The sequence below is a fragment of the Eurypyga helias genome, unplaced genomic scaffold, assembly GCF_000690775.1.
Source record: "Eurypyga helias isolate BGI_N326 unplaced genomic scaffold, ASM69077v1 scaffold42817, whole genome shotgun sequence".
In the NCBI taxonomy this organism is placed as follows: Eukaryota; Metazoa; Chordata; class Aves; order Eurypygiformes; family Eurypygidae; genus Eurypyga; species Eurypyga helias.
The window spans coordinates 1-23,880 of record NW_010263149.1 but is presented as its reverse complement, the minus strand read 5'-3'; the positions used below and the strand labels follow the sequence as shown (position 1 = coordinate 23,880).

Genomic DNA, 23,880 nt, shown 5'->3' with positions numbered 1-23,880 from the left:
ACTTGTTAGTAGATGATTTAAGAGTGCTTCTAAACTTCTTTTTTCCCTCAGAGCAGCAAGAATTAGGGTATGTTTTGCCTTTTTTATGTGGAGATCTTGTGATTTGAATGCTCCTGTCTTTGCACTTCCATAGGGACAAGTAGACCTTTGTGTAAGCTAGAACTACAGCATTAGGCTTCCAGGCAAACAGACTGGATTCTCTAGTACCTTCGACTTTGAGTGGATAGTCAGAACTGGGAGCAATTTCTACTCGTTTTGCTGTATTAGAAATGATTGTGCAGGCCAGTGGAAAAATGATAAGTTAGATTCCTTACTTATGCTCTTAACAAGCACAATCAGAAGGCTTTAGACAATGCGGGAAATAGCTGCATAATGAAATCTCTAAATCGCCAGGGTCATGGTCTGCGTGCTTTAGAGCCTGGCAAATCGTGTCTGAGAAGCTGGGTAGCTGGTGGATTGATAAACCATCCCCCTGGCAATATTTGCAGACTGTACGTGTTGTGTAGTTAAAATTGCAGGTACTGTGGATTGTAGAAAAGTGCACATGTGCTTTCTTTGTCCTTGGAGCAGTACCTTCAAGAATATATGAATTGTGGCTGGAGATTTTTAGGTCAAGAGCCAGAATCAAAACTACACTAAGCTTGTCTAGCGCAAACAAAGGCAATATTTGGATTTGTTGTTATGTACTCCTGCCTGTGCACTGCAACGTGTTCCTAATTCCTGTCTCCCTGCTTCTGTGCCAGGGTTCCCCCAGCAATACCCTTGGTCGGACTCCTTCCCGGCACTCCAGCAGCAGAACAAGCCCCTTAACTTCACCTACCAACTGTTCCCATGGTGGACTGTCTCCAAGGTAATGTGGCAGGCTAATTAAACCACTTGCAAAATATTAAAGGATTTCAACACTGAGTGTTCATTTGCAGAATGACTCATTTTGAAAGCAAAAACAAGACCAAAAGTTTACAGTAGATTGCTCCAAATAAACAGCATTTGAACATGATAATACATGGATGGTGATTGATTTCAGTGTTCCAGTCCTCACGTTTTTTGTGTCATCTTAATGTATTTTCTTATAATATAAATTTTCTTTTACAACTAGGCCTTCTGCAGAATCACATGTGTGGGTTCAGTAAAGGTAATATTAAATGGCAGCATTAGAAATGAGGTTGTGTTGAGGTTGCAGATATCACAAAGTATATGATGACTTTCAGTTGGTGTCTATTTTTAAGGTGTGCCCTTATGATAAGCAATTCATCTGACTGTAGTACAGTGCTCGTGCTGCTGAGAGCAGTTCCCCTCTTCCCCTCTGATGCTTTGTGAGGGTGCAGAACAAGCAGAGGTGGTGACTGTTTCAATGCTGAATACCTCTCAAATCGCTCTCCTGGCTGCTCACCAGTGGATGAGTAGCCTGATCCTTTGGGCAGCAGGTCTGTTGCAACCAGGTGTCTTGCTGAAGCTGCAGATGTTACCCTAGAATATATTGGTCTGCTCCAAAACCTTTTGTTGAGCAAACATGGACTCTTGGATATTGGAAATATACCTGTTTGCACCATAAACCTTAGAGCAGAGGAGATAGGAATTTAAATAGTATGCTCTGGGACTGTAGAAATATTGGAGCCCAGTTACCTGGACAAGCTTTGATTCATGCTGGAAAAGCTTAAAAACTGCTGGTGTTGTCTGCCTGCCCTCTCCATGGGAGGTCACTTCCCTTTGTCACGGAACAGATGAAAGGAAGCGTGTTGGGTGAGGACTGAAGTACTGCAGTTTGTAGTCCAGTGGAATAATTTACACTGAAATCTGTTGATCAGCCCTGTTGTGACTTGCTAAACCCTGTCTGGAGGGGTGTGTAGACATGTGAGTTCCCAAGTGTCAGGAAAAACACAGGCTTTTAACCTTTAATGAATAACTATGCTAATTCCAGCACCATATGAGGAGCACATGGGAAAATTTTTGATATCTAAATACATCTCTGTGACCCCTAAATCTGTTGTAATCCAAAACTAGACAGAGAGGTTGCAAGCCAAGGTCGAGTTGCCTATTGTGATTTTTTTCAACAAAGGTCTCATTAAGAAATTACACGGTAGAGTGTCAGGGAATGGTTCCAATGATGTTGCTTCCTTTTTGACTAGCTTGAGCATTGTTGCCCCGCTGATTTCTGTCATGGGAAACTGTAAACTGAGATACGTCTCCCTGCGGTTACGTTGTGGCTTTGCTGGCCACGTTTGCATGTGGCACTTACCTTTTACCATGCTTTTTGGGTTTTGCCATTGGGACACAACTGTGTTTTGCCACTTCACTCATTGCTTTTCAGTTCGTCTTTGCATTCCTCTCACCTCTTGATGTCAGGATGCACGCATCAAAACATTGATTAAAGCATTCAGAGTACACTTAATACTTTGTTGCTGGTTTTTTTCTAGCAGTTTGGGTTTAGGAACTAGAGGGGTTTTTTCCCATGTGATGGGTTCTCAAGGAATATTTAGAGAATGCATGTAATTCCAGAGCATTCTGCCATTAAGTTGTCAAGACTAAAACTGCCACTGATGCAGTGGGCTAGGAATTTTCATTAGAAAACAATCATTCCTTCAGTGTTCTATGGAGTTCTTGGAGATGTTGATCCAAAAATGTAGGTGTCTCTTCAAGAAGCATGTTGTGCTTCCTTGCTGGATTTAGTTATTCAAGAGTGACATGTAAGTTACTCTTCAACCATAGATGGAGGTGGAAGCTGCTGTAAAAGCCCTTTTAAAAAATACTCAGGGGGTGAAGTTCTGCTTTTTCTGGTGAGTGACCTCAGCAGTAACAGTAGCTGCAGATTTGTACCATCTGTAGAAGAGGTGGTGGCAAGTACTGCAAATCAGTGGCAGTAACTTCTGCTCTGCTGGACTGCATCCTTCTTGAAAACGTCTTGTGTAGCACAGTTTGAGCGTGGTGCTGACTTACAGAACAAGGGAAAATATAGCTGTTTCTGAGGAGTATGTGTGGTCGTCCTTCTTTCAGAAAAAAGGCCGTGGAAGCTGTGCTAACAGACTGTGGGAAGCAGGGTACATTGCAGTATTGCAGGTGTGGGTATAGATGCTTCTGTCTCATGTTTCCATTACAAATGCTTGTCATTTGCCATTCATCAGGGTGTAAAATGCCACTTTTCTCTCTACAAACTTGGAAAATGAGCACACCCAAGTCATTCAAGTGACAGTCTGAAGGGATAAAGATTCCCACAGTTCTCTACGTAGCCCTCCTCTGAAATTAGGCTCAGCTTTATGATTTTATGGGACTCAGTGCCTAAGGGTTGTACCAAGGTTGTGTATGCCCACTGCTTCCTGGGGTGCTCCATGTGTGGGCCCTGCTTACCATGTCCATACCTGTATTGTACAGGCACCCTGAGTGCAGTCAGTTGAATGATTATTTCCAGTTCTTAATGCCAGCTTTGGTTTTGGAGATTATACTTTCATTTGAATTTTTCCTTGATGCACAGATTGGAGGAGTCTTATCTAGAGACATACATGTCTTTGGGGCTGGGTTCTGCGTAGAAAGGATAGTTTGGGTCCTGTAGGAATATAAAAATGCTGCTAAGCACAGCTGCTCTCCCGTATTACTGATGGGTTTTGGACAACGTCCTCAATATTGATCAGCAAGGCTTCATTCACATGGACTTTCTGTAGTATATATGTATGTATGCCATTTCCCTTACACCTCATTACTTCTCCCATATTATTGCCATCACAACTGAACTACAGATGGCTTTTATTTTGTGTGTATGTGTATCTGTGTACATGCATTTGAGCTCTCTGGATATATTTTGAATGTTTTGGTGGAACTGGACTTTGCCGATGCAAACAGCTCATTTGCCTATCCAGATCACAGATGATAACATCTGCTTAAGTATCCCCTGATATTAGTGTCTTCAGCAGGGTAACGTGCTTTCAGGGCCTTGAGCAGTGTCCTTCCTTCTCCTGCTTTCCTTTGCTCCATCCAGTTCTACTTCATGATCACTAGAACATATCCACCACATCTGTGAGTTGCTTCTGCATTTGTACCTGTTTGGATTTTTTTGTTTTCACAGTTTTAGCTTTTGAGTAGGAGAGTTATGGGGGAAAAGAGGTGTTTTCTGAAGAAGAGGAGCGGGTGGGGAGCACTTGGGGAGACTGAAAATAATACGAAATAAACCAGTCCTCTGAGTGAGAGGAAAGAATGTTTCTTGGGCAATGCTCAGATGAATGGCTTGAGTTTGTGTTGGACAGAGAAAATCTGAGATTCATTAAATGATTTAGTATGACAAAAAGGAAAAGAGTAAGTTGTGAATCCCTCCAGTGTAAGAATACCGTTCTGAATGGCAAATGAACGTGTGTAAACTCATATGTTACTTTCAGGTTGTGAATTTTCACCTAGAATTCTGTAGGGCTGTTCGGAAGATTATCAAATGAATAGTTTTGCCCTACTCTTTCTGCCTTTATTAGTAGCCCAGAAACTTATGTGTAGTTCCAATTACTTAAAAAAAAATTGGTCCTTCAAAGATCTCTAGAGGAAAAGCATCAAAGTAGAAGGCTAACACTTTTACTTGGCTGTGTAAGTTTACATGCCTGTTTTTCACTGACAACAGAAAATACCATTGAAAACAGAATTTGAGAGTTGCAGTATTAAGTTGAGCGAGGCAGGGCATGGAAAAAGAATTGAAATAAGCCACCCACCTTATACAGTAAGGACAAGTCTGTGTTGTTTGGTGGCCTCTTTGCAGGTAGGTGAGACTTGAGCTCTGAAACTTCAGATCAGCACTCTTGGTGCCTGGTGTATTTCCATAATAGTTATGGGGCTTGATTGCTGGTTAACAAGTGCATTTCTTGATGCCACTCTTCAGGGGAGTTTTCAACTGGCTTTGCTGCTGTTTGCACTGGAGCAATTCTTGATTTGTTTGCCGCTTCTGATCTCGCAGTATCTTTCTCTTGTGTGTACACGAATGTGACTTTCTGACGGTGTGCTTAAACTTAATAGAAACAAAGCAGTGTCCTGAATACTCCATCATTTCAAGCATCTATATTCTCATCTAGAAGATGATTTTGAAAATCCATGTACCCTGAAGGGACTGAGACAAAAGCAAGGGTTAGACAGATTGGCAAAGGGATGGATGCCTTGACCCAAAGGCACAGGACGAAACAGTAACGAGAAGGGGACTGTGGAAGTTTGAGAGACCTGGATCGACTTAGAGGCTGGTTTCATCCAGTCTTTCCAGGTTGGTCTGCTGAGACCTGGGCCAAGTCCTCAGTTTACACGATATGTTTACACTCTAGACCGGCTTTCACTCGCTGTGTGTTTGGGATCACTTTGAATCTGGCAAAATAGGATCAGATCTTAAGATCAGAGGTTGGCTGATTGTGTAGGGGTCAGTTGCAGGCTCTGATAGAGGCATCAAGAGCCAAACTTGACAAGTTACTTTTGGGTGTCTGGTAAAAAACCCCATCAACTTTCCTTTCTTCCAGGGAAATCCTGTTGCTCACAAATACCTGCTTAGAGTTTGAATACAGATGTGTGGTCAGGAGTTGTCCACTTAGAGCATTTTAAGAGGAGTTTGTAGAGGCTGTGCCCATTTGTAAAATCTACTGGTTAATACAAGCAGGGACTATTTTTGTGTGAACCATATAATTTTGTTAGGAAATTAATAATAAAGGCCAAAACAATAACTTATGGGGCTCAATGGAGTATTCTTGTTTAATTTTGTTTCTATTAATTTTTTTCTCTCTCTCCAAGGCAGCATGACAGCACTAAGCCACTCAGATTATAGTTTCTTTTTTTGTTTTTCTCCCTCTCCTTTCTCTGTTTTTTCTCTCTTTGTTTCTCCTCTGGTCACGGCAGTCGGTTCTGGGGTTGGAGTGCAGATGGGCTGTCGAAGCACCCCCCTCCCCTTTCTCAGCCTAACTCCATCCCCACTGCTCCTTCCCACAAGACTTTCAGACGCTCTTACTCTCCCAGGTAACAAGCTACCTGTTAAACCAACTTGTCCGAGGTGTCACAGTATTATTTACCTTTCACATTGGGATTTGTTCAAATGTGGGAAATGATTTGCAGAGGCTGTGGTTGGAAAAGATGATGGTAGCTTTCAGAGAGTGGAGGTAGCAGGCAGCCGCTTGCTCGCAGCTTGCAGGTGGAGGAAAAAAAAGGGGATTTTTCCAGACTCTTCCTCCCTGCCCGATTCCTGAACGAGTATACATTGCACAGTTGGTTTCCAACGCAGAACACAGTTGCTGAGCACTTTTGGCAGGCACTGGTTACATGATGATAGCACGGGCAAGGTCTTTCAACCTGGCTACACCGCGCAAGTGGCACACGAGTACTTTCAAACAAACAAGTACAACTCCTTAGTGATTTCACACCTGCCATAGTGAATATCCAAAGCACAGTGAGGATGAAGCTTGCATATGTGACTTTCCCAGCTGCTTGCACAGTGTGATTGTGGAATGTCTTGGTACTATTGAAACTGAAATTGTCCTTATTACCAGATTCAGAGGTTATTGATCGCTAATTTTGACATCTCTTCCTCCTCCTGTGCCCTCACATTTTATTTCAGTCTGCATACCAATCTTTAATTGGTATACTGGTTTTTAATCAACCATTCTGAATACAAATTTTAGTTTATCAGACATCTATGATAAATTCCTTGGACTTTTTTTTAAGTTTATACCCTCCCAACAGGCTGTCTGTAGATGTGGTTTCTCCTGACTTAAATATACCTCTTACCTGAGGAACAGCTATATATAGTCTTTCCTTGAAGCAAAAAGTTCTTAGTGAAAAACTGTTGAAAGGAAAGCAAACAAATTGTTCTTTGAGGGGTCAAAATCTGGGAATCTGTGGTATCTGAGAGAGAAAATAGAATCCCATAGTCCATACCTCTGTGAATACCTGAAGAATTAAAACTTAATTAACGTTATGAATCAAATAAATGTTATGATTCTTCTAGGACACTGAGATATCTGTGGAAGAGATCCGTGTTGATTTTTGCAGTTAAACTAGTTGGGAGTGGTTTTCCTCCTTTCATTAGCTGACACCAAGGTTAGAACAATTTGATGTATATTCCAGCCCAGTGCCTGAAAGTGCAAGGAAGTAGGTTGCTGTGTACTGCTTGAGGATGCTAAACTGTTGATTCCTTACACATAATTTGGATTGGAAACTGAATAGTAGTTCATAGAAGTAAAATGTATTTCATGTGAGACTGGAAAATGACCAAATTGAATCTTGATAAACTTGCAGAGAGCTGCATTGTTTTAGTGCAGCAGAAGATGGAAAATAATGTTGTGACATCCCTAAACACTGCTCATCTCTACTCACTTCTTATTCATCCTGTGACTTTCTTCTAATTTTCTGCATGGGTCATAATTTTTTTTCCCCCCTTTGTGCCTTTTTTTTTTTCCCCTGAAAGGTGGGTGTAGTTCCATTTTATTTTTTATTGCCCCCTCATCGTGTTGTCTGTGAAGTATTCCAGCACACATACTGTCAGTAGATGTGTGTTCTACATGAACGAAAACTCTGTGTGAACTCAACCATAATGTGATCTCCTACACAGACTTACTCTTGACATACAAAATCACTGGATTAATTAGACTTTTATTAAAGTGGGGTTTTGTGCTTCGAAAAACGCATCAGATCGGTGGCTCTTTGTTGAGAAATTGCCTTAGTCCTTTAGTATTGCAGAGTCTGTACTTTGATCTATTCTTTGGTAGCAGTGTAAGGCAAGAATCATCCCTGAGGAAAGAAGCGATGATTTTAGCAGAAGATTTAGTGTCAGTATATCTGTGATTATTTCTTGGGGTTTTTGCCATGAATTTCATTGTGTGACCTTTGGGAGGTCATGTCATCTCTTGGTGTGGGTACACACATACAGTCACACGCATACCTTCTCGAATGACAGTTTCATTGCTCACTTAAATAGTGTATGAGAAACCCCTTAAGATCTAGGAATTAAATGTAATGCAGCTCAAAATTAATATTTTTGAGATCACATGAAACAAAGGTTGTCCTATCCCGGCCTGATACTTTCAAAGAATCTAAAAACTGCTTTCACTTTTGTCTGGAAAGCTCTCACAGTGCATTACTGTCACTCAGCTGTCTGAAAAGCCCTAAATGGTTTGACTTCTGTAGGTTTATAAACAGCTTTTGTGTCCTGGTCTTGGTCTGTTCTTTAAGTGGTTTCTCTCTCTTCCTGGCCTGACAGACGCTTTTTGAAGTTGGGAAGTTGTTCTTTGGTTTCTTTGCCTGAATACATGGTGCTGATGCTTGTGTGATCATGGAGTGAGTGCGTTGCTTGGGAGCCAGGGATTATGGCTATTTTCAGTGTGTTAATCCCGAAGGAGTAGGGCAGCACCAATCTTATCGTCTGTCTGAAGTTCCTGAATTTCTTCCAGAAAAAAAAAGTACTAGAAGATAAATATTCTAGATATTTAACATCTTACTTTTAATTCTATTGAACATGATAGCTGTGTACCCAGGATTCAGAAGGGATTTTTTTTTTTTTCCCCCCACCCCCCCACCTCATAGGGAATCTTTCTTTTGTGGAAGGGGAACACAGCTCTTTGTTCATCTGTCCTCCTCCAAGTCCATACTGTCATCCTTCCCCAGATGTTAAGAAATAGTAATTCACCCCTGTAGGGAGCCACTTCTTGCCATTTATTGACAAACAACTTGATGTAAATGTCTCAAATTCTTTTGGTTTATTTGCTTCTGGCTCTACTAAAATCTGAGACTCCCCAGGAGAAATTGTTTTCAGTTACTGGGTCTCTTCATTAAATCTCTCTTGGAAAACTGATTGTCATTCAAACGCAACTTCTCCTAGATAGACCGAAGCCCTGCCAATAATGCCTTTTTATTTTTTTCAGGCTTGTAGGAGCTTCTCAGCCATGTCTTTTTGTATCATCTGCCCTTGCATGCCAGGCATTTTTCATGAAACTTAATTTTGTATAACTCCTCAAGGAATCCCAAAACTTGTGTGGCTTTGTGCTACTGAGGAACAGACAGACTGCAAGAAAGCATCAGATTTGAGTGAAAGAATTCCCAAACTTAGGCTCAATACCAAAATGCATCTTTTATCAAGGCATTGTGCCAGTAGTTTTGGTTTTACTACTCTTTAAATGAAAATGAGACCTGTTAGTCTAAGGTTTACATCGAGATACATTTTCTTTTCCATTTAAATCTGTCACATCTGAATCCATTGGTAGAATATGTTCAATATGTTATGAAACAAATTTCATTGATTTCGCTTCTACCAGCTGTCACAATCCTTTGTGTTCTCATAGTGTTTGATTTTCTTTATTTTCCTTTGTAAATCACACCATTGCCATGCTGGGAATAGGGGCGGGTTTGGTTTACAGAAGCTAGCACACTCACAGCTGTGGAATGTAGCAAACGGTGGACCTGATTTCCCCTCACAGCAGTAAAATGCCACCATTTTCAGTGGATCTTCTTTCTACATTTAGCTCCATTTGAGGGGAGGCTCAGACCCGAAGTCTGCTTTGATTCCATCCATGTTTTGTTACAAGTCACCCTTAGAAAGGGTACGCCAAATCATCTGTGACTTGACGTTGTTTTTGTTAACAGTCAGAAGCAGATTCCTATTTCATATGTAACGTTTCATATACGTTTGGTCTTTAGTATGCTGGATTATGACACGGAGAACCTAAACTCTGATGAAATCTACAGCTCTCTTCGTGGAGTCACAGAAGCGATTGAAAAATTTAGTTTCCGTAGCCAAGAGGACCTGAATGAGCCAATCAAACGTGATGGAAAGAAAGACTGTGACATTGTAAGTATGCAATTCAGATAGGTGTAATGTTAAAATATTGCGTTCAAACGTGGGTTTGGATTGTTAGGGTACAAAATCCATTTATTCCTGCTGTATTTGTGTGTTTTCACCTTATTGGTTGCTAACTGCTTATGCCTAAATCATGGGGTCCCACTTATGTGGTCCATTTGAACTCTAGCCTCCCGTGAAATGTGCTTATTGGGTTTCTGTGGGAGCCTCACGTACAAAGGAAACGGTACTAGTGTTCCTCGGGCTCAGCGGGGCTCGGTGGTGGCTTTTTCTTGGAATGTGTGTGATGAGGTCTGTAACGGAAAATGTTAGTTACATGCAGAGGTGTTTCCATCCCAAGCTTATTACTTCATATATAGGAAGGGCCCATAATCACTCTTGAGTGCACAACTGGTGTGGTACCTTAGGCTGCACAAATGGTTACAGTTATCTACCATGTGATATGCCTTTTTTTTTCATTAAATGCCTGTACTTCAGAATTTACAGAGGTCTTAATCGATGAGCCTTGTGGGTCCCTTTCATCTTGAGATATTCTGTGTTTCTGTGACAGCTTTGCTTCCTATCTGAACAAACACTGTTGAGTCAGCAGATTGTTAGCCTTCAAAGCTAAAAATTCTTGGTCTGAGATTTTTCTTTGGGACCTTTCTATTGTTTGTTCATGTTAGCTTGTTAAGCATCATCCAGTCTCCTCTATTGGTGAGTTGTGAAGCTTCATAAGGAGGATGTTCTTTTGCTTCCTTGACTTTTAGCAAATTAGTCCTGTTCTAGAGCTTATGATCATTCTAGCAATATTAAATTAGATTTAGGAACTTTAGCATAGCTTTTTGTCCCACAATTGTGAGATATTTTTGGAACAGTTGTAGTAATATAAGGGAAAAAGGTGGTAATCTGCCTTACTCAAGAATTATGTATGTGCAAACAATTCTATGCATTTCTGTGTTGGTGGGTGGACTCCAAAAAAAGCCACAGCTTCCACAGAATTTGAATAGTCTCATGTCTTTTCTGTCTGATCCCCCAGGTGTCTCGAGACGGTGGCCTTGCTGTGCCTACCAGTGATGTCCGTGGAGGCAGCGACATTGTAGAAGGCGGAAGGATGGCTCTAGATAACAAAACCTCCCTCCTCAACACCCAGCCTCCCCGCGCCTTTTCAGGGCCACGTGCTCGAGAATATAACCCCTATCCTTATGCCGACACAATTAACACTTACGACAAGACTGCCCTGAAGGAAGCAGTGTTCGATGACGACATGGATCAGCTTCGAGATGGTTTGTATTCAGTGTATCTCACAAAACTGCAGGCAGCTTGCCCTGTTCCTGGTGTGTTTGCGCACACGTAGCGCTCGCAGATAACATGCCTGCCCATGTGTATTCCTCTGCACCTGAATCGAGGCTTGGCATGAAATACTCTGTCTTCTCATGTACCACCAGAACCTGACTTGTGGTTATTGAGGAAAATGTTGTACTGCAGCTTGAGTGTTTCTTTGCCTGGTGTTTCCCTCAAACCTAGTCCCTTAAGAGCCTAGAAGGTATCTGTAGGGAAGCTGGTTCGGACCCTTTCAATCTTTGACTGAAACACCTCACTCGTCGTTGCTGAGCATTTCACTTAAGTGGTGCTGTGCACAGCTGTATTCCTGTGCAGTACACTGATGAGTCGCTGTACTGCGATCTAAAGGTCATACGTGTGATCGCTGGGTGTGGGTGTGTGTCTGGGGAAAAACTGGCAGTTCTCATCTTGTAATTATTGGAACTGGATGACGTTCAATCGTCATCTCTTCCTGGTTCATTAGAAGGTATGTGCAGACTCATGAGCTCCTTTATGAACTCGGGTGAGATTATGTACTGTCAGGTTCCCTTGCTTGACTGAGGCCACCTGGGATTTGATGTGTTTGGGGGGTGGGGGGCCTCATGTTATGTGCACTTTGTTCTGTAGAGGGTTAGTAATCTTGGCGTCTTTGATCTCTACCCGTTTCCCCAAATGATTTGCTGCCGTTTGTCCTAGAAGTACCCATTGACCATTCAGATTTGGTGGCTGATCTTCTGAAAGAGCTCTCCAACCACAACGAGCGGGTGGAAGATCGGAAAGGAGCTCTTCTGGAACTGCTGAAGATCACAAGGGAAGATAATCTCGGAGTCTGGGAGGAACATTTCAAAACCATTCTGCTCTTGCTGCTGGAAACGCTTGGAGACAAAGATGTGAGATGTAGATTTTTGTCTTGACTCTCCTGTACGTTGTTTCGTGTAGACGGATAGATCCTCCACGCTGGTTTAAATGAAACCTGCTGCGTTTGTACAGCATCTCGTCAGTGATGCTGCACTGCTCGTTTTTTCTTTTGCAGGTTGGCAACTCTGCTCTCATCTTCAGTGTTTTCATTGATTAACTTCAGACCAGTTTCACCTCCCCTAGAGTGTTAGTAGCAAATAACTAGAAAATTGAGCTAGAATCAGAAAGGTTTTCTTCTAGTCTTATACAAGAACTTTCAGGATTTCAAAATTGTTCTCTTCCAAGTTAGGATGAAGTTACAAGCTCTTGGCTATATCATGCCCATTCCCCAAAAAAAAGGGGAATAAAGGTACCCTATTTTCTTTTTTCCTCTCTGTGGTTTAACGATCCAGGCTACTAGATCTCACGGGATGGGTCTGTCTCTTGCAAAAATGTTATGAAAGACAAACTACTTTTATAGAGGATCTTGTTTTGAAGTATTAAAAAAAACCCAACCAAACAAAAAAAATTATCACCACAGCTTTGTATTTGATAGTTGATCAAAGTGGTAATTTACAGGCTAGACTCTTACTTTTTCAACTTGGGGCCGTTTGTTCAGCTTGCAGCACAATGGGAAGTAAAGGCTCAGCACCCTGAGCATCAGAGCCATCTTCCATCTGAATGTTACAATATTTAGGCTTCAAAGCACTTACAGTTCTTCCTTTTTGTTTGTTCTGATTCAAAATCCATTGTATTTCTTGTACTCCGTGTAAAGTATATTGCATGCTCCCAGAAATTTTAACTCTGGAGCAGTGTAGGTGGCTGACGTTCTCAGTTGTTCATAGTATAGGCATGAGCTGCTCTACTCCTACATTTATTCGTAGCATCATCACACATGTATCAAAAAAATGGTGGCTTTAAGTGCACGTGAATTGTGCTACTGCATGAATTTTGTGGATGAGTAGCAAAGGACATGCTTTAAAGGCTGAGCGTATCGTAAAGTATTCCTCTGCTAAAATGATAACATCTATTTGGGGTGGCCACAGGCCAAAAACGTAATTTAACAGTTATGAAATTGAGGCAGGTGTTATAAATCCCTTCTGCTAATGATCTTTTGATATAAAGGATTAACACATAGGGCAGTGTTGACTACAATGGATGACTGTTCTTGAAAGTAATTTCCATAGGATTTACAGGAAGAGAGTCGATTTTACTGCATTAGTACATGAGGAACAGCTCAGTTGCATGGATAGAGCCCAGGTTAATATCCACCAAGCTAAGAAAAAGAAGGGCAAACAAATATAATCTGAGCTGCTTTATAGATTCATGTAATGCCAGTGTGCTGCTTTGGGTACGTTGCCAAAAGATCATGGAATTTAACAACATAGGGTCATTCTGATGCTTTCTTGTATCTGTGACAACCATCATTTTATTTGAATTTTTGTGCAAAAGCAAGCAAGGAGACCAATCCTGAATTTTAGTCGTATTGATTACACTGCTCACTCCACTGGAGCTGGTAGAGTGATAAAAGAATTCTGGGGGTGTAAGGAGCCGTGAGAATTTACTTCAAACTACAGTTTTGAGAAGTGACTTTTTCTAATGTGGATTTCTCCTGATACAGCATTCAATAAGAGCCCTGGCACTGCGGGTCCTGAGAGAGATCTTACGGAACCAGCCAGCAAGGTTTAAGAACTACGCAGAGCTGACCATTATGAAGACACTGGAAGCACATAAGGATTCCCACAAGGAGGTGAGCGAGTCGTTCAGTGTTGCTACTGGGAAAACAATATGGACCTACTGAAGAAATGTAGGAAGTGAGACGTAACAGGCAAACACATTGACCCATCCTGACAGTAGAGCTAATTGATATTAAGTCTCCCAAGTAAGAAGAGAGAGGATTTTTATGTGCTGAAGCACGGAGGAAAAGGGTTGAGACTGACAGAGATGTTTAAGTGGATTTGGAGCTATCTGGAATTGGAGGCCACTGTGTAGCAACTTCCCAGGATTTCCCTGCTCATTCTGGGAGAGGTCGAGACTCTGCAGTGAGTCCATGTTTTCACAGGGCACACTGGGAGCACCGTGCTCCCTCTGGGTAATGAGAGAAAATGTACTGGGAAACAAAAAGCCCATGTTTAAGCAGAACTGTGTGTGAAAACTGAATGGTGAATTTGGCCATACTGGTGACCTGGGCACTGGTGAGTAACAGGAGAAAATGGACACAGAGGTCATGCTGCTGAAAAGAAGCTGAGGCAGGGTGAATTGCTTTTTCCTTTTGTGAGAGAACTCTTATGTAAAACTGAAAGTATTCTTCTGGGGTAAAACAAAAATTAAGGGGCATGGTGGTAACATTTGAAGTAGATCAAATTATGTTTAAAGTCAATCTCTGTAGATTGTTATCCAGGCTGGATCCTTTAACCTACCTGGTGCATGTTGCGTGTTTGAACTAAACCTTGGGAAGTGCCACATGAATTTCTCTGTATATCTGTGATGTCTTTGTAACCAAAGCGTTTGCTTTGAGGTCTAAGATGCTTACTCTTCTCTGCAACAGGCTTGTCCTAAACCAGCAATTTTAGGCATCTCTGTCTGAAGGGGTATGGCCATGAAAAAGATCATTGTATAGATCAGACTGCTCCTGAGCATTGCATGACTGGCTCAAGGTTGTGGTAGCTGTGTGTAGCAGAAACTGTACTGCTTAAAAAGCAAACCAAAACAAAAAACACCCTTAAGGAAAGAAACTAACAGGCTGGATTTCTCTAAAATGCAAAAGTAAAAATGTTTAAACCTTTAGTGAATGAGGAGTGCTGTACCCTGCCTACTGTCCTCTCCTTGATTTAGAGCCTTTGCACTCCTGTCATTCTTGGTTCAGAGTAATAATAAGCAGTTGTAAATTGATTTCCTGATAAAGCAGTCAGACAAAACATTGTGTTCTGAAGGAGTGCCTTTTATTGGCAAGTTTTCCTGGTTACATACTTACTTCTCAGCTCACCTTGACTCAGTGCCCTTTATAATTTTTTCTGAGTTCTCAAAAAATGCACTTTCTAGCAGGACCTTTCCAGATTGTCTCTGACATTGTTTATAATGCCCCTCAGAACTTGCTGTCCTCCTGGAACTGGTGGGTTTAATAGAAATCAAGAGCAGTGTTGAAAATATGACATTTCATTGCCTCTGTACTCGCCACGCTGTGGTCTTCATGCCTGTGGTATGGAAAGGTTCTTCAGGATTTGCGTGAGGTGCCTCCTGAGGAAAAGCAGAGAAGAATAAGTCTTTGCTGCAGAGAAAGCAAAGCTCAAGCCAGGAATGAAGAGATGAGAGTTCTGGCACTACTTTATAGAAGAATAATTCTGAGCTGTATTGCTGTCAGCAAGTAGCTGCTGTGCTGTACGTAGCACACTTTTGATCTACAGTGGTTTTACATAGCATCAGCAATGAGACCTTGGGGTGACAGCTCTCACAGCAGGACACTGCAGGTATATTCCTGTTTGGCTGTCTGTTGCTACACAGTGGTGTGTTCACAGTGGTATTAAGTGGTGGATTTTTCATTCTACATGTGTGGTTTTTCTGATCCCTGTGTAAATGGGACTCTCGGAACCATGATTCAACCCGTGGAAGGCATCATCTGTCTGTCAGTAGCTTGAGAATATCAGCATTCATGAAGTTAAGAAAGGTTTCCCAACCTGCACTTGGCTCTCTACATGAACTAAGCTAAAGGTATACCTGGGAATATGCTTTGGGTATTTTTACCTGCAGCTGGGGCTTGCTGATTCAATAAGGTCTGTGAAAAATTAACTGGGAGTCCATCTGGGCATGGCTTAGTTGGTCAAATTCATAGCCCTGGGCCAGAAGGTCACAAATTCCCATCCCATGGTGGCCCTCCAGCTCACTCTCCCTGCTGACTTGGCAGCACTGCTCTGTCCGGGAGGAGTGGAGGAGCTGCCCTTTGGCTTGATCCCGCTGTGCGGAAGGTGAAGTGAAGACTCACCAGTTTGTGATCGAAGGGCACTTTCGAAGGATACCTGAAGAAGGAAAGGGAAAGAAAGTTCTCAGCAGTCTGTTGTACAGTTTCTTTTTCACCAAATGAGAGCAATATGAAGGGCAGTGGTGTACTGTCCTTAGACTATGTAAAATAAAATCCTTCTCTGTACTGTAAAAACTACTTTAAGGAAACCTGCTATATAATTTCCTTGGGAAAGTGTTAGTCCTTGTGCCAGTGATGCCCTGATACAGTGACACTTCAGGGTTTGTTATGTTTCTGGGCTGCTTCTGCCTTGTAGTAGAAGACAGGAGTGATCCTGGTTTTATAGTTTATATCCTTTGGCATGCAACAGGCTGCATAGGTCAGCAGAAAATTACTGTTTTGAGCAAGCTGTTTCAATCCTCCTTACCTGATTTTCCCCTTCAGCACAGAGACTGCTAATTACCCCAAGTTATTGCTCTGATTTTCTGTTATTTATGGTCCATGGATCATCAGTCTAAAGTGACCAAGCAAAGAGGAAGGATTTGAACTGGAGCGTGGTACAGAACCTCAGGTACTGTCTCTCAGAAGTCATTGTAAGAGGTAGCTCTTTGGAAATCAAGAGGAAGGTTCATCTGCCTTGCTAAGTTCCAGTGTTGCAGCAAAAGGGTCTGTGGTTTTATTCCAGTTTATGTAATTGGAAGTATCAAAGCAGTGTTAGCATAATTGGATATCTTTGGATGCTTGGATAATTGGCTGTGTCCCAGTTGAAGTCTTTAGACACTGAATCTTTGCCATGGCTAGAACTTTTCTGCCTTCTGTTGCTGAAGGCAGTGTTGACGATCAGGGGAGCAGCACAGCTCTTCCCGGTGACACAGAAGAGGGAAAGCTTGGTAAATGGAGTCGGATGCTGTCGCACCTTGTGGGCACAAATGCAGGAGATTGGCGAGTCAGACTTCCAATGGGGCTTCAAAACTAATGTAACCCTAGGCCACAGACTAGAAGACTCTGGGTTGGGATCCATGTTTAGTTTGCATTTTTTAATGTGTTTTAACTGTTTCTTTCCTGTGCCTGGTATAACAGTCTATTCCAGCTGTGGATTAAATGGGATGATGTGAAGAGTCAAGCCTCCTTCAGTCATAACTAAATATTTATGGGGGTTGACATGTAAATGCCTTTCATTTACTTTTGGGGCATTAGAATGCAATTGACATTGTGGACGGTATTAAATCTTGTTGATTTTTATCACTTTGTTTGGAGTTATTTGGAAGAGAACCATCTTTCTGTTGCCAATTAGTTAATATTAACTCATTTGTTCCAGTGTAGTTACTCACCCATAACTAAGGAGAGATGCTGTCTGCTGACCCACTATCATTGATATGACTTTGCTTCAGATTCATACCAGCAAAATGAGTATAAGTTCTTATAACTGAATATATTAAACCAGAAATAGTTAAGTATCTTGGGAAATTGTTGCAAAGTGAGAATCACAGGATAGGCAAAGTGAAAATCACAGGATAGCTAATTCCCTGCTTCTGTCTCTGCCACTGTTTTTCTCTGCAGCTAAACCTAGAGACCTAGCTGATGCTTATTTTTTGTGTGTAAGGAAGGGGTACTGTGCCATGTCTTAGATACCTAATTTTGGTCTCTTATTATCCAGAAGGTCCATAAGCATAATTGGGATATAACAATCTTTGTTGTAACCCTCTAAAAGAAGAAATCGCAGCTATCCATTAATTGTACGTAACTGTTACTATCTCGCTGAAGTGCTTTTAGACTGGCCTCTGACATTTATAAGATGATCTGCAACTGTCCTCTGATGATGGTATGATTTATGTAGGTTTCTGCAAAATGTAGCTTACTAAGGAAGAAAAGCACTAAATGGTCAGTCTTCAAGGTTAATTGATACGTAGCACATATGGAAGCTGCCAAGGCCTGCAGCTTGGTGGTTGTTGATGTTTCATAGTATATGTTTATGTGCTTTTTCTAATTCTCAACAGGGTTCTCAACAGGAGAGCAGTCTCATCTACTCATCTCCTCCGAATCCCTTATAAAAATCATATTGTTTTTTCATCTGCTTAGCAGTCCCTATTGCTGAGTCCACTTCCTGCTTTGAAACCAAGTTCTTAATTGTTTGTTCCTGTCTGGATCAGACTGTAAAGCCTTCAGGGGTGGGAGTTTGCCTGGCTAGGTATTGGTAAACCTCCATGCCCTCCAGCTTAGATTATGCAGGCTTTAGTAACCACCTCTAGATGGCAAAAATTGGCTCAAAAACATAGACATGTTCCTTGTTAGCCCAAAAGCAAACCCTTGTTCTTCTGCTTAATAAACTCCTCTGGCGCTCTGTGTTTCACAATAGCGTACAAAGCCTCTGAGTTTTCGGCGGGGTTTTGCCTACACTGCCTCATCCTCTACAACTTTCTGCAGAGACGGTGCAGCTAGCAGTCGTGGCACAGTTCTCTGGGCTGTGGTCCTACGTACTGCTCTCAGCTAGGTGTGTAGGCGCTGCTCTGCCGAGGTCCCAGCGTGTTGCACTGATGCCCTGGGTAGTCTGTGAACCTGGCCTGCTCTGCCTTAGGTGAGTCAGGACACACATTTCTCTTTCCGTATTTGCCAGTAGTTTGTGTCACTTCAAAGCAGAAATGAAAGCCACCACAACGCTTTAGTGAGCTGCTGCATGTTGACCAAGAGCAGGTTACCACAGAGAAGCTGCAGGCATCAAGCAGCATGTAACATTTATAATTCACTGAGAGTAATAGCTGAGCAGAAGAAATTATGTGGAAGAGATGGGAGTCTTGGTTCTGGCTGGCTCTTCAGGATCCCATGGCTACAGTGCATTGTGAACCAGTGGGAATCGTCATCCAACGTTTGTCCAGCAAAGTTTGTAGAACGTTGATGATGCCAACGTGCTTTTCTATTAAAAGAAGGGATCTGTGACAGATGGCTGTCTTGATCACGCTGTTCCTCATATTGCACATCATTGTATCCCCTTCCATTGAAATCCGAAAGCATTTCACATGCATATTCCTGGGACAGTCTAACTTGTTACTTGGAAGCTTACTCCTTTCTGGCATTAAGGGTGATATTGTTTGAGGTGAACAGCCTACCTGTGTGCTACACCTCTCTGGCTTCATCCGTGTGAATATGGTTCCTTCCCTAAAGCAAACCAGGTGGAAGTATAACTGCTTCTCTCTTTTGGGAGACTCACTGGAAAGGTCTTAATGGAGCGCAGATGTCTTTCAAGGAACCCACCAGCAAACCCAGCTTATGTTGTGCCAGCACAAGTCAGGCTGAATCTAGTCTCTAGTGCGTAGAGCGTAAGGTAAGCATTTGGGAAGCAGAAAAACCTGCTTCTTTCAGGCGAAGTGCTATCTTCTAGATCTGCATTCCTGGGCTACCTGCCCTGTGTTGAATGATATTAACTATCCGGTTCAAGCCATGGTTTGCTCTAAGCTTTTACTAGGAGGTAAAGTCATGTTTGTGACATACCTTACACCAGCTTAGTGTCTGTGCTTCTAAAAAAGCTGCAGGCTGTCTTTAGTCTTGTACATCTCGCTTCGTAGCCATCCTTTTGAACTTGCTGCTTCCGACTGCCATCATCGTTTGGTGGCTTTGCTAGTTTTCTTTCGTATTTCTGAAATCACAGAGAATAATTTCATTAGGTCAGACAGAAGTTTGCTTCACTTGATACCCTGCCTGACTGACTAGCAAGAAGCAAGCACGCAAGAATGCTTCCCTATCAATATCCTCCCTCCTGCCAGCTATCTGAAGCTTACAGCCTTCCTATGCTTATGGTTCTGCTTGCCTATAATTGTATGTTCCACTTCCCAAATGACCTGGCCATTTGTGTCTTTTGATAATGCGCTTCCCGCTGTGGGAATGCTGCCGATCTCCCTGGCTCTGCCAGGTGAGCGGGACTGAGTGCTGTGTCAGTATTCAGAGACGTCCTTTCCCTCTTGGGGGTCAGTCTGGGTGGCTGAATGGTTTGTTCTGCCAAAGCCATAAGGAAAGACCTTTTTTAGACAGGGCTAGTATTTGCATTGCAGAATGGTAGCGTTTAGCCCTCTGTGCCAGCAGGGATGAACTTGTCTTTTTGGCTCCCTCTCAGCTGGTACTGCCCTACCCCTTCCTACACCCTGTCCCCTGCCAGCCCTTTCCAAGGGATTCGGGAGCTGGTTACCTGCAGAGGCTCCGATTCAAGCTAGCGTGTAAGAACATGCTTGAATCCTGTTGACATCAGTGAAACTCCGGCATGTTATTAAAGCTAAACATATGCTGAAGGGCTTTGCTGAAGTGTTGCTTAGATGCAGATTCTGTCTGCCAGATGTGCTCTCGGAAGACTTGGAAGTCTCCTTGGTGTTGTCACATTTACAAGCTAATATCTGCAGGAAGCCTACTGGACGTGTGCAGTGTGTCCTTCTGTGTTCGGAGGGAAGGCACTTCAGGGAGAAGCGATGTGAAATACCCAACTGCTGTGTAAAGGCGGCCAGATCCCTGCAGCAACTTTGCTGAAAGGACTTGCAGGGGCATAAATAAAAATCCTGCACCTTTACAATGTTTCTTTCTGGCCTTAAGATGTGCAAAATACGTATGACCTTTGCTGCTATTATAGCCCTGGCTTGTTTTGTGATACAGTACAGCTGTGTGTTAACCCCTTGTGCTTAGAATTGCTTAGTAGGCTTTTTAAAAAAGGTTTTGTCTCATGCACTTTGCCTCATACCTGCAACTTAATGTGCATGGTAAGATGTGGAGCTGAAACCCAGATAGAATTACTCACTGAAATTTTTACCTACTCCAGTACTGTTTGGAGTTTACAGTAGTATATTTGAGATCAGAGCCTGACCCTAGGTGCGTATTAAAATATTGTTGTTTTCTTATCAAATAGGATATCAGGAGGATTTAAGGTAGGGGGAAAAAATATTATTAGTGAGAAAGCTTTTCTTTCTGAGGGTGTCTGAAAACACTAATATTATTTGGAATGATTGCAAAGCAAAATCCCAAGAGGCCTGTATTGAAATAATTGGTAGGGTTTTTTTAGCTGAAGTGACTTGCTTGTGAATGTTGTTAAACTGATTCCAAGATAACTGGGCTCTCTGTAAGTCAAAGGCATTGTTTGTCAAAATCTTGATGGTAGCAGTGTTTCAGCAATGGGAAGGCTGACGTCAAAAGCTGCAGTGCCAAGAAGTGAATTCCTCTGAAGGAGACCTCCTGGGAGCTGCTGACTTCATGCACTGCAGCAGCCCAACGCCGTGGTACCAAAGGATGGTATTAGGTTTCCCTGAAGTACTTTGGTGTTTCTTTCCTTTCCCAACAAAATCACAGTGCTTCCTTCTAAGTTAGTCCCAGCTTATGTGGAAAAATATTAACTTTCATGCTTCTCATGTGTGAAAGTGAAGAGGAATTCACAAAGAAATAGCTGGAAAAGGGAAAACTTGGTGGAAGTGGGAAAACAAGCACTCTGTTCTGCTTGGCTACTTGTTTGCAGATCTTTCAGGTTGAAATGTTTTGAATACTGACCACATTGTGGATTGCCATTCTTTTTGGAATATGTTTTAATATTATAATGAATTGCTGAGAAAGGGCTGAAGTAGATGGAGCAGTTTGACAGCTTTTCTTCTGTAAACAGGGCACTGATACAGAATCAGTGAAGGTCTCAGGTCTGCTCCACCACCGTGTGCCTTGCCTGCATGCAGTGTCTGTCCTGTGCAAATTATCTGAGATCACTTCTGCTATTGGGTTTTCTTTAGAGAGTGCAAAGGGCCAAGAGGCTAAGTTTTGTTATTTCCTGGGCGTGCAAGTGTCTTGTGGCCATTCCTGTTTCAGGGAGATAGCTTCCATCGTGACTGGAAGATTAAAGATAATGGTGTGGCCGTGATGCTAAGACTGGGTGAAGCAGCTTTGTCAATGGAGATTTCTTCTGGTCACTATTCGCCACTGCTGTCTTAAAGTCAGTTAAATCTTTGTGTGTTTTGTAGTCCAGGCAGGGTGACATTCTTGTCTTTGTAAGGAGCGAGATAAACTTCCAAATACTCCTGGTTCGTGCATTATCCACAGTAGTTGCTTAAATAATGAAAGCTTGCCTTTTTCTGAGGCTTGGATAGAGCTACATCTGTCTATGGGCTGCCTTAGTCAAATAGAAATTCCTGAGTTTGATACCGTGACAGTGCGTGGAAGAGAGGAAATGAGAAGAATCCAGCAGTTATGGTGTCAATTTAAGTGATGGGAGACCTGTGGTTTATTTGATTTCCTGGTGCTGGCTTCAAAGTACCGACTTCAAGCTTCCAGGTAGCTCATTTTAGGATGAATTAGGGAACTGGTGCTAGGCATCTGAGCTTCCCACACAATCAGGAAAGAGGAGTGCCTTCAAAGGCTGCTGAGTGCTCCTAGGCTCAGGGTTAGGGACTGCCTGAGGCTAGCTTGGGAGATCCTAAGCACGAGGATTTGTGAATGCTTCTTTCTTCTTAGAGCTGAGGTGTTGGATTTAAGTCTGTCCACTGGGACATCTCTGTCCACTCGGGATTTACCCTTCCTTAAAACTAAGCCCTCAGAAGAGGGGAGTGAGAAAAGATGAGCAAAAGCATCCTCCATCTTTTGTGCTGAAACAGGAACATTGGCGGCAGAGTGTGATTTGTAGCCAGGAAGAGTGCAGCCAAGGGGAAGCTTCATTTTTCTCTGGCAATTAGCACAGCCACTTGAAAAAAGAAAACCTGCCTTCCCATCCTGTGGGGTTTTTTTTAATCCAATTACTGCAGAATGTAAAATGGATGAACTTTCAAGGGAGGAGAGACCAGAATTGGGTCTTTCCTCTTTCAGCTGAAGAGTGTGGAAGTTGTGGATTTGCCTTCCCTCAGGATAAGAGTGGAGTTGAATTTGTGATCTCCCTTGTCTTGTGTGACTGCTTTACAGTGTGGGCTAGTTGCAAAAGGTGGGTGCTACTGCTGTTTCCACTTGTTCTTCCATGTTTTGTGATGATCCCAGTGCTGCCTTTAATGATGTGCTGAGGGCAGAGCTGCCTGCTCAGGGAAACCCTGAAGTCTGTGCTTGGGCTTGATTACAGCCCATTTGAGCTGGGAAGTGGTGGGACACATCTGTGCAGGCGTGAGTGTCTCAGCTTGGCCACCCGAGCACTTGGCAGGCGAGATGCGTGGTAAAAGGTGCCACAGTGTCATTTATCATAGTGTTCAAGGAGATAAATTTTGTATGAAGTCAAAGCTGGTGAGCTTAGGTTCTCTGAGAGTGGCTGGAGAGATGTCCTCTCACTTCATCTAGGGTGGGGGTGCCTGTCTGTCTTGGGTGACAGATGACTCTCACTGGTCACAGTTTTGACACAGTTGCATTAGACAGGATGAGCTGCTTATCACTGCCTGGAACAGGAGGTGAAGAGTGTGAATTCTTGGAGTCCACTGCATCTCGATAGAGCCTTCTGTGGATCTGTTAATGAGCATCTCCGAGCATTTCCTGGCAGTCATTCCTAGTACACACTGGTGGTTTTGGCTGTGGCGTCTGACCTCATTAACGTAAGGTTTTGCTCTGCTTTCATTCCAGGTTGTCAGAGCTGCTGAAGAAGCTGCTTCCACCCTGGCAAGTTCCATCTACCCGGAGCAATGCATCAAGGTGCTTTGCCCCATCATTCAGACTGCAGATTATCCAATTAATTTAGCTGCCATCAAAATGCAGACGAAAGTCATCGAGAGGATTTCCAAGGAATCGTTGCATCAGCTCCTTCCCGATATCATTCCTGGGTTGTTACAGGTACAGAATCCCATGTCACAAATTCACCTGAGTGCAAACCATCATTGACTAATTTGTGAGGTCTGTGACCTAAGAGAATGATCAATCCTCTAGGGCCAGATTTTGGTAAATTGAAGTTTTAATCCCTCTTTCTATAGTTGAGCTTTTCATGTTTCAGTGTGTTAAGGAAAAGAAAACTCGTATTCCTAGGTAT

General features: G+C 42.6%; 1 protein-coding gene across 1 annotated transcript in view; it reads left to right on the top strand.

Annotated features, from left to right (window-relative positions):
* Nucleotides 1-23,687, top strand: part of LOC104512820 (CLIP-associating protein 1) — a gene marked incomplete at both ends in the record, with an annotated part of 40,795 nt that extends 17,108 nt beyond the window's left edge. Inside the window, 7 exons of the mRNA XM_010155947.1 lie at nucleotides 744-850; nucleotides 5,839-5,955; nucleotides 9,625-9,775; nucleotides 10,803-11,049; nucleotides 11,786-11,976; nucleotides 13,605-13,733; nucleotides 23,481-23,687. Of these exons, the coding sequence (XP_010154249.1) occupies nucleotides 744-850; nucleotides 5,839-5,955; nucleotides 9,625-9,775; nucleotides 10,803-11,049; nucleotides 11,786-11,976; nucleotides 13,605-13,733; nucleotides 23,481-23,687 (1,149 nt within the window). The remainder of the gene's footprint in view (nucleotides 1-743; nucleotides 851-5,838; nucleotides 5,956-9,624; nucleotides 9,776-10,802; nucleotides 11,050-11,785; nucleotides 11,977-13,604; nucleotides 13,734-23,480) is intronic.
* Nucleotides 23,688-23,880: the final 193 nt, after the last annotated feature.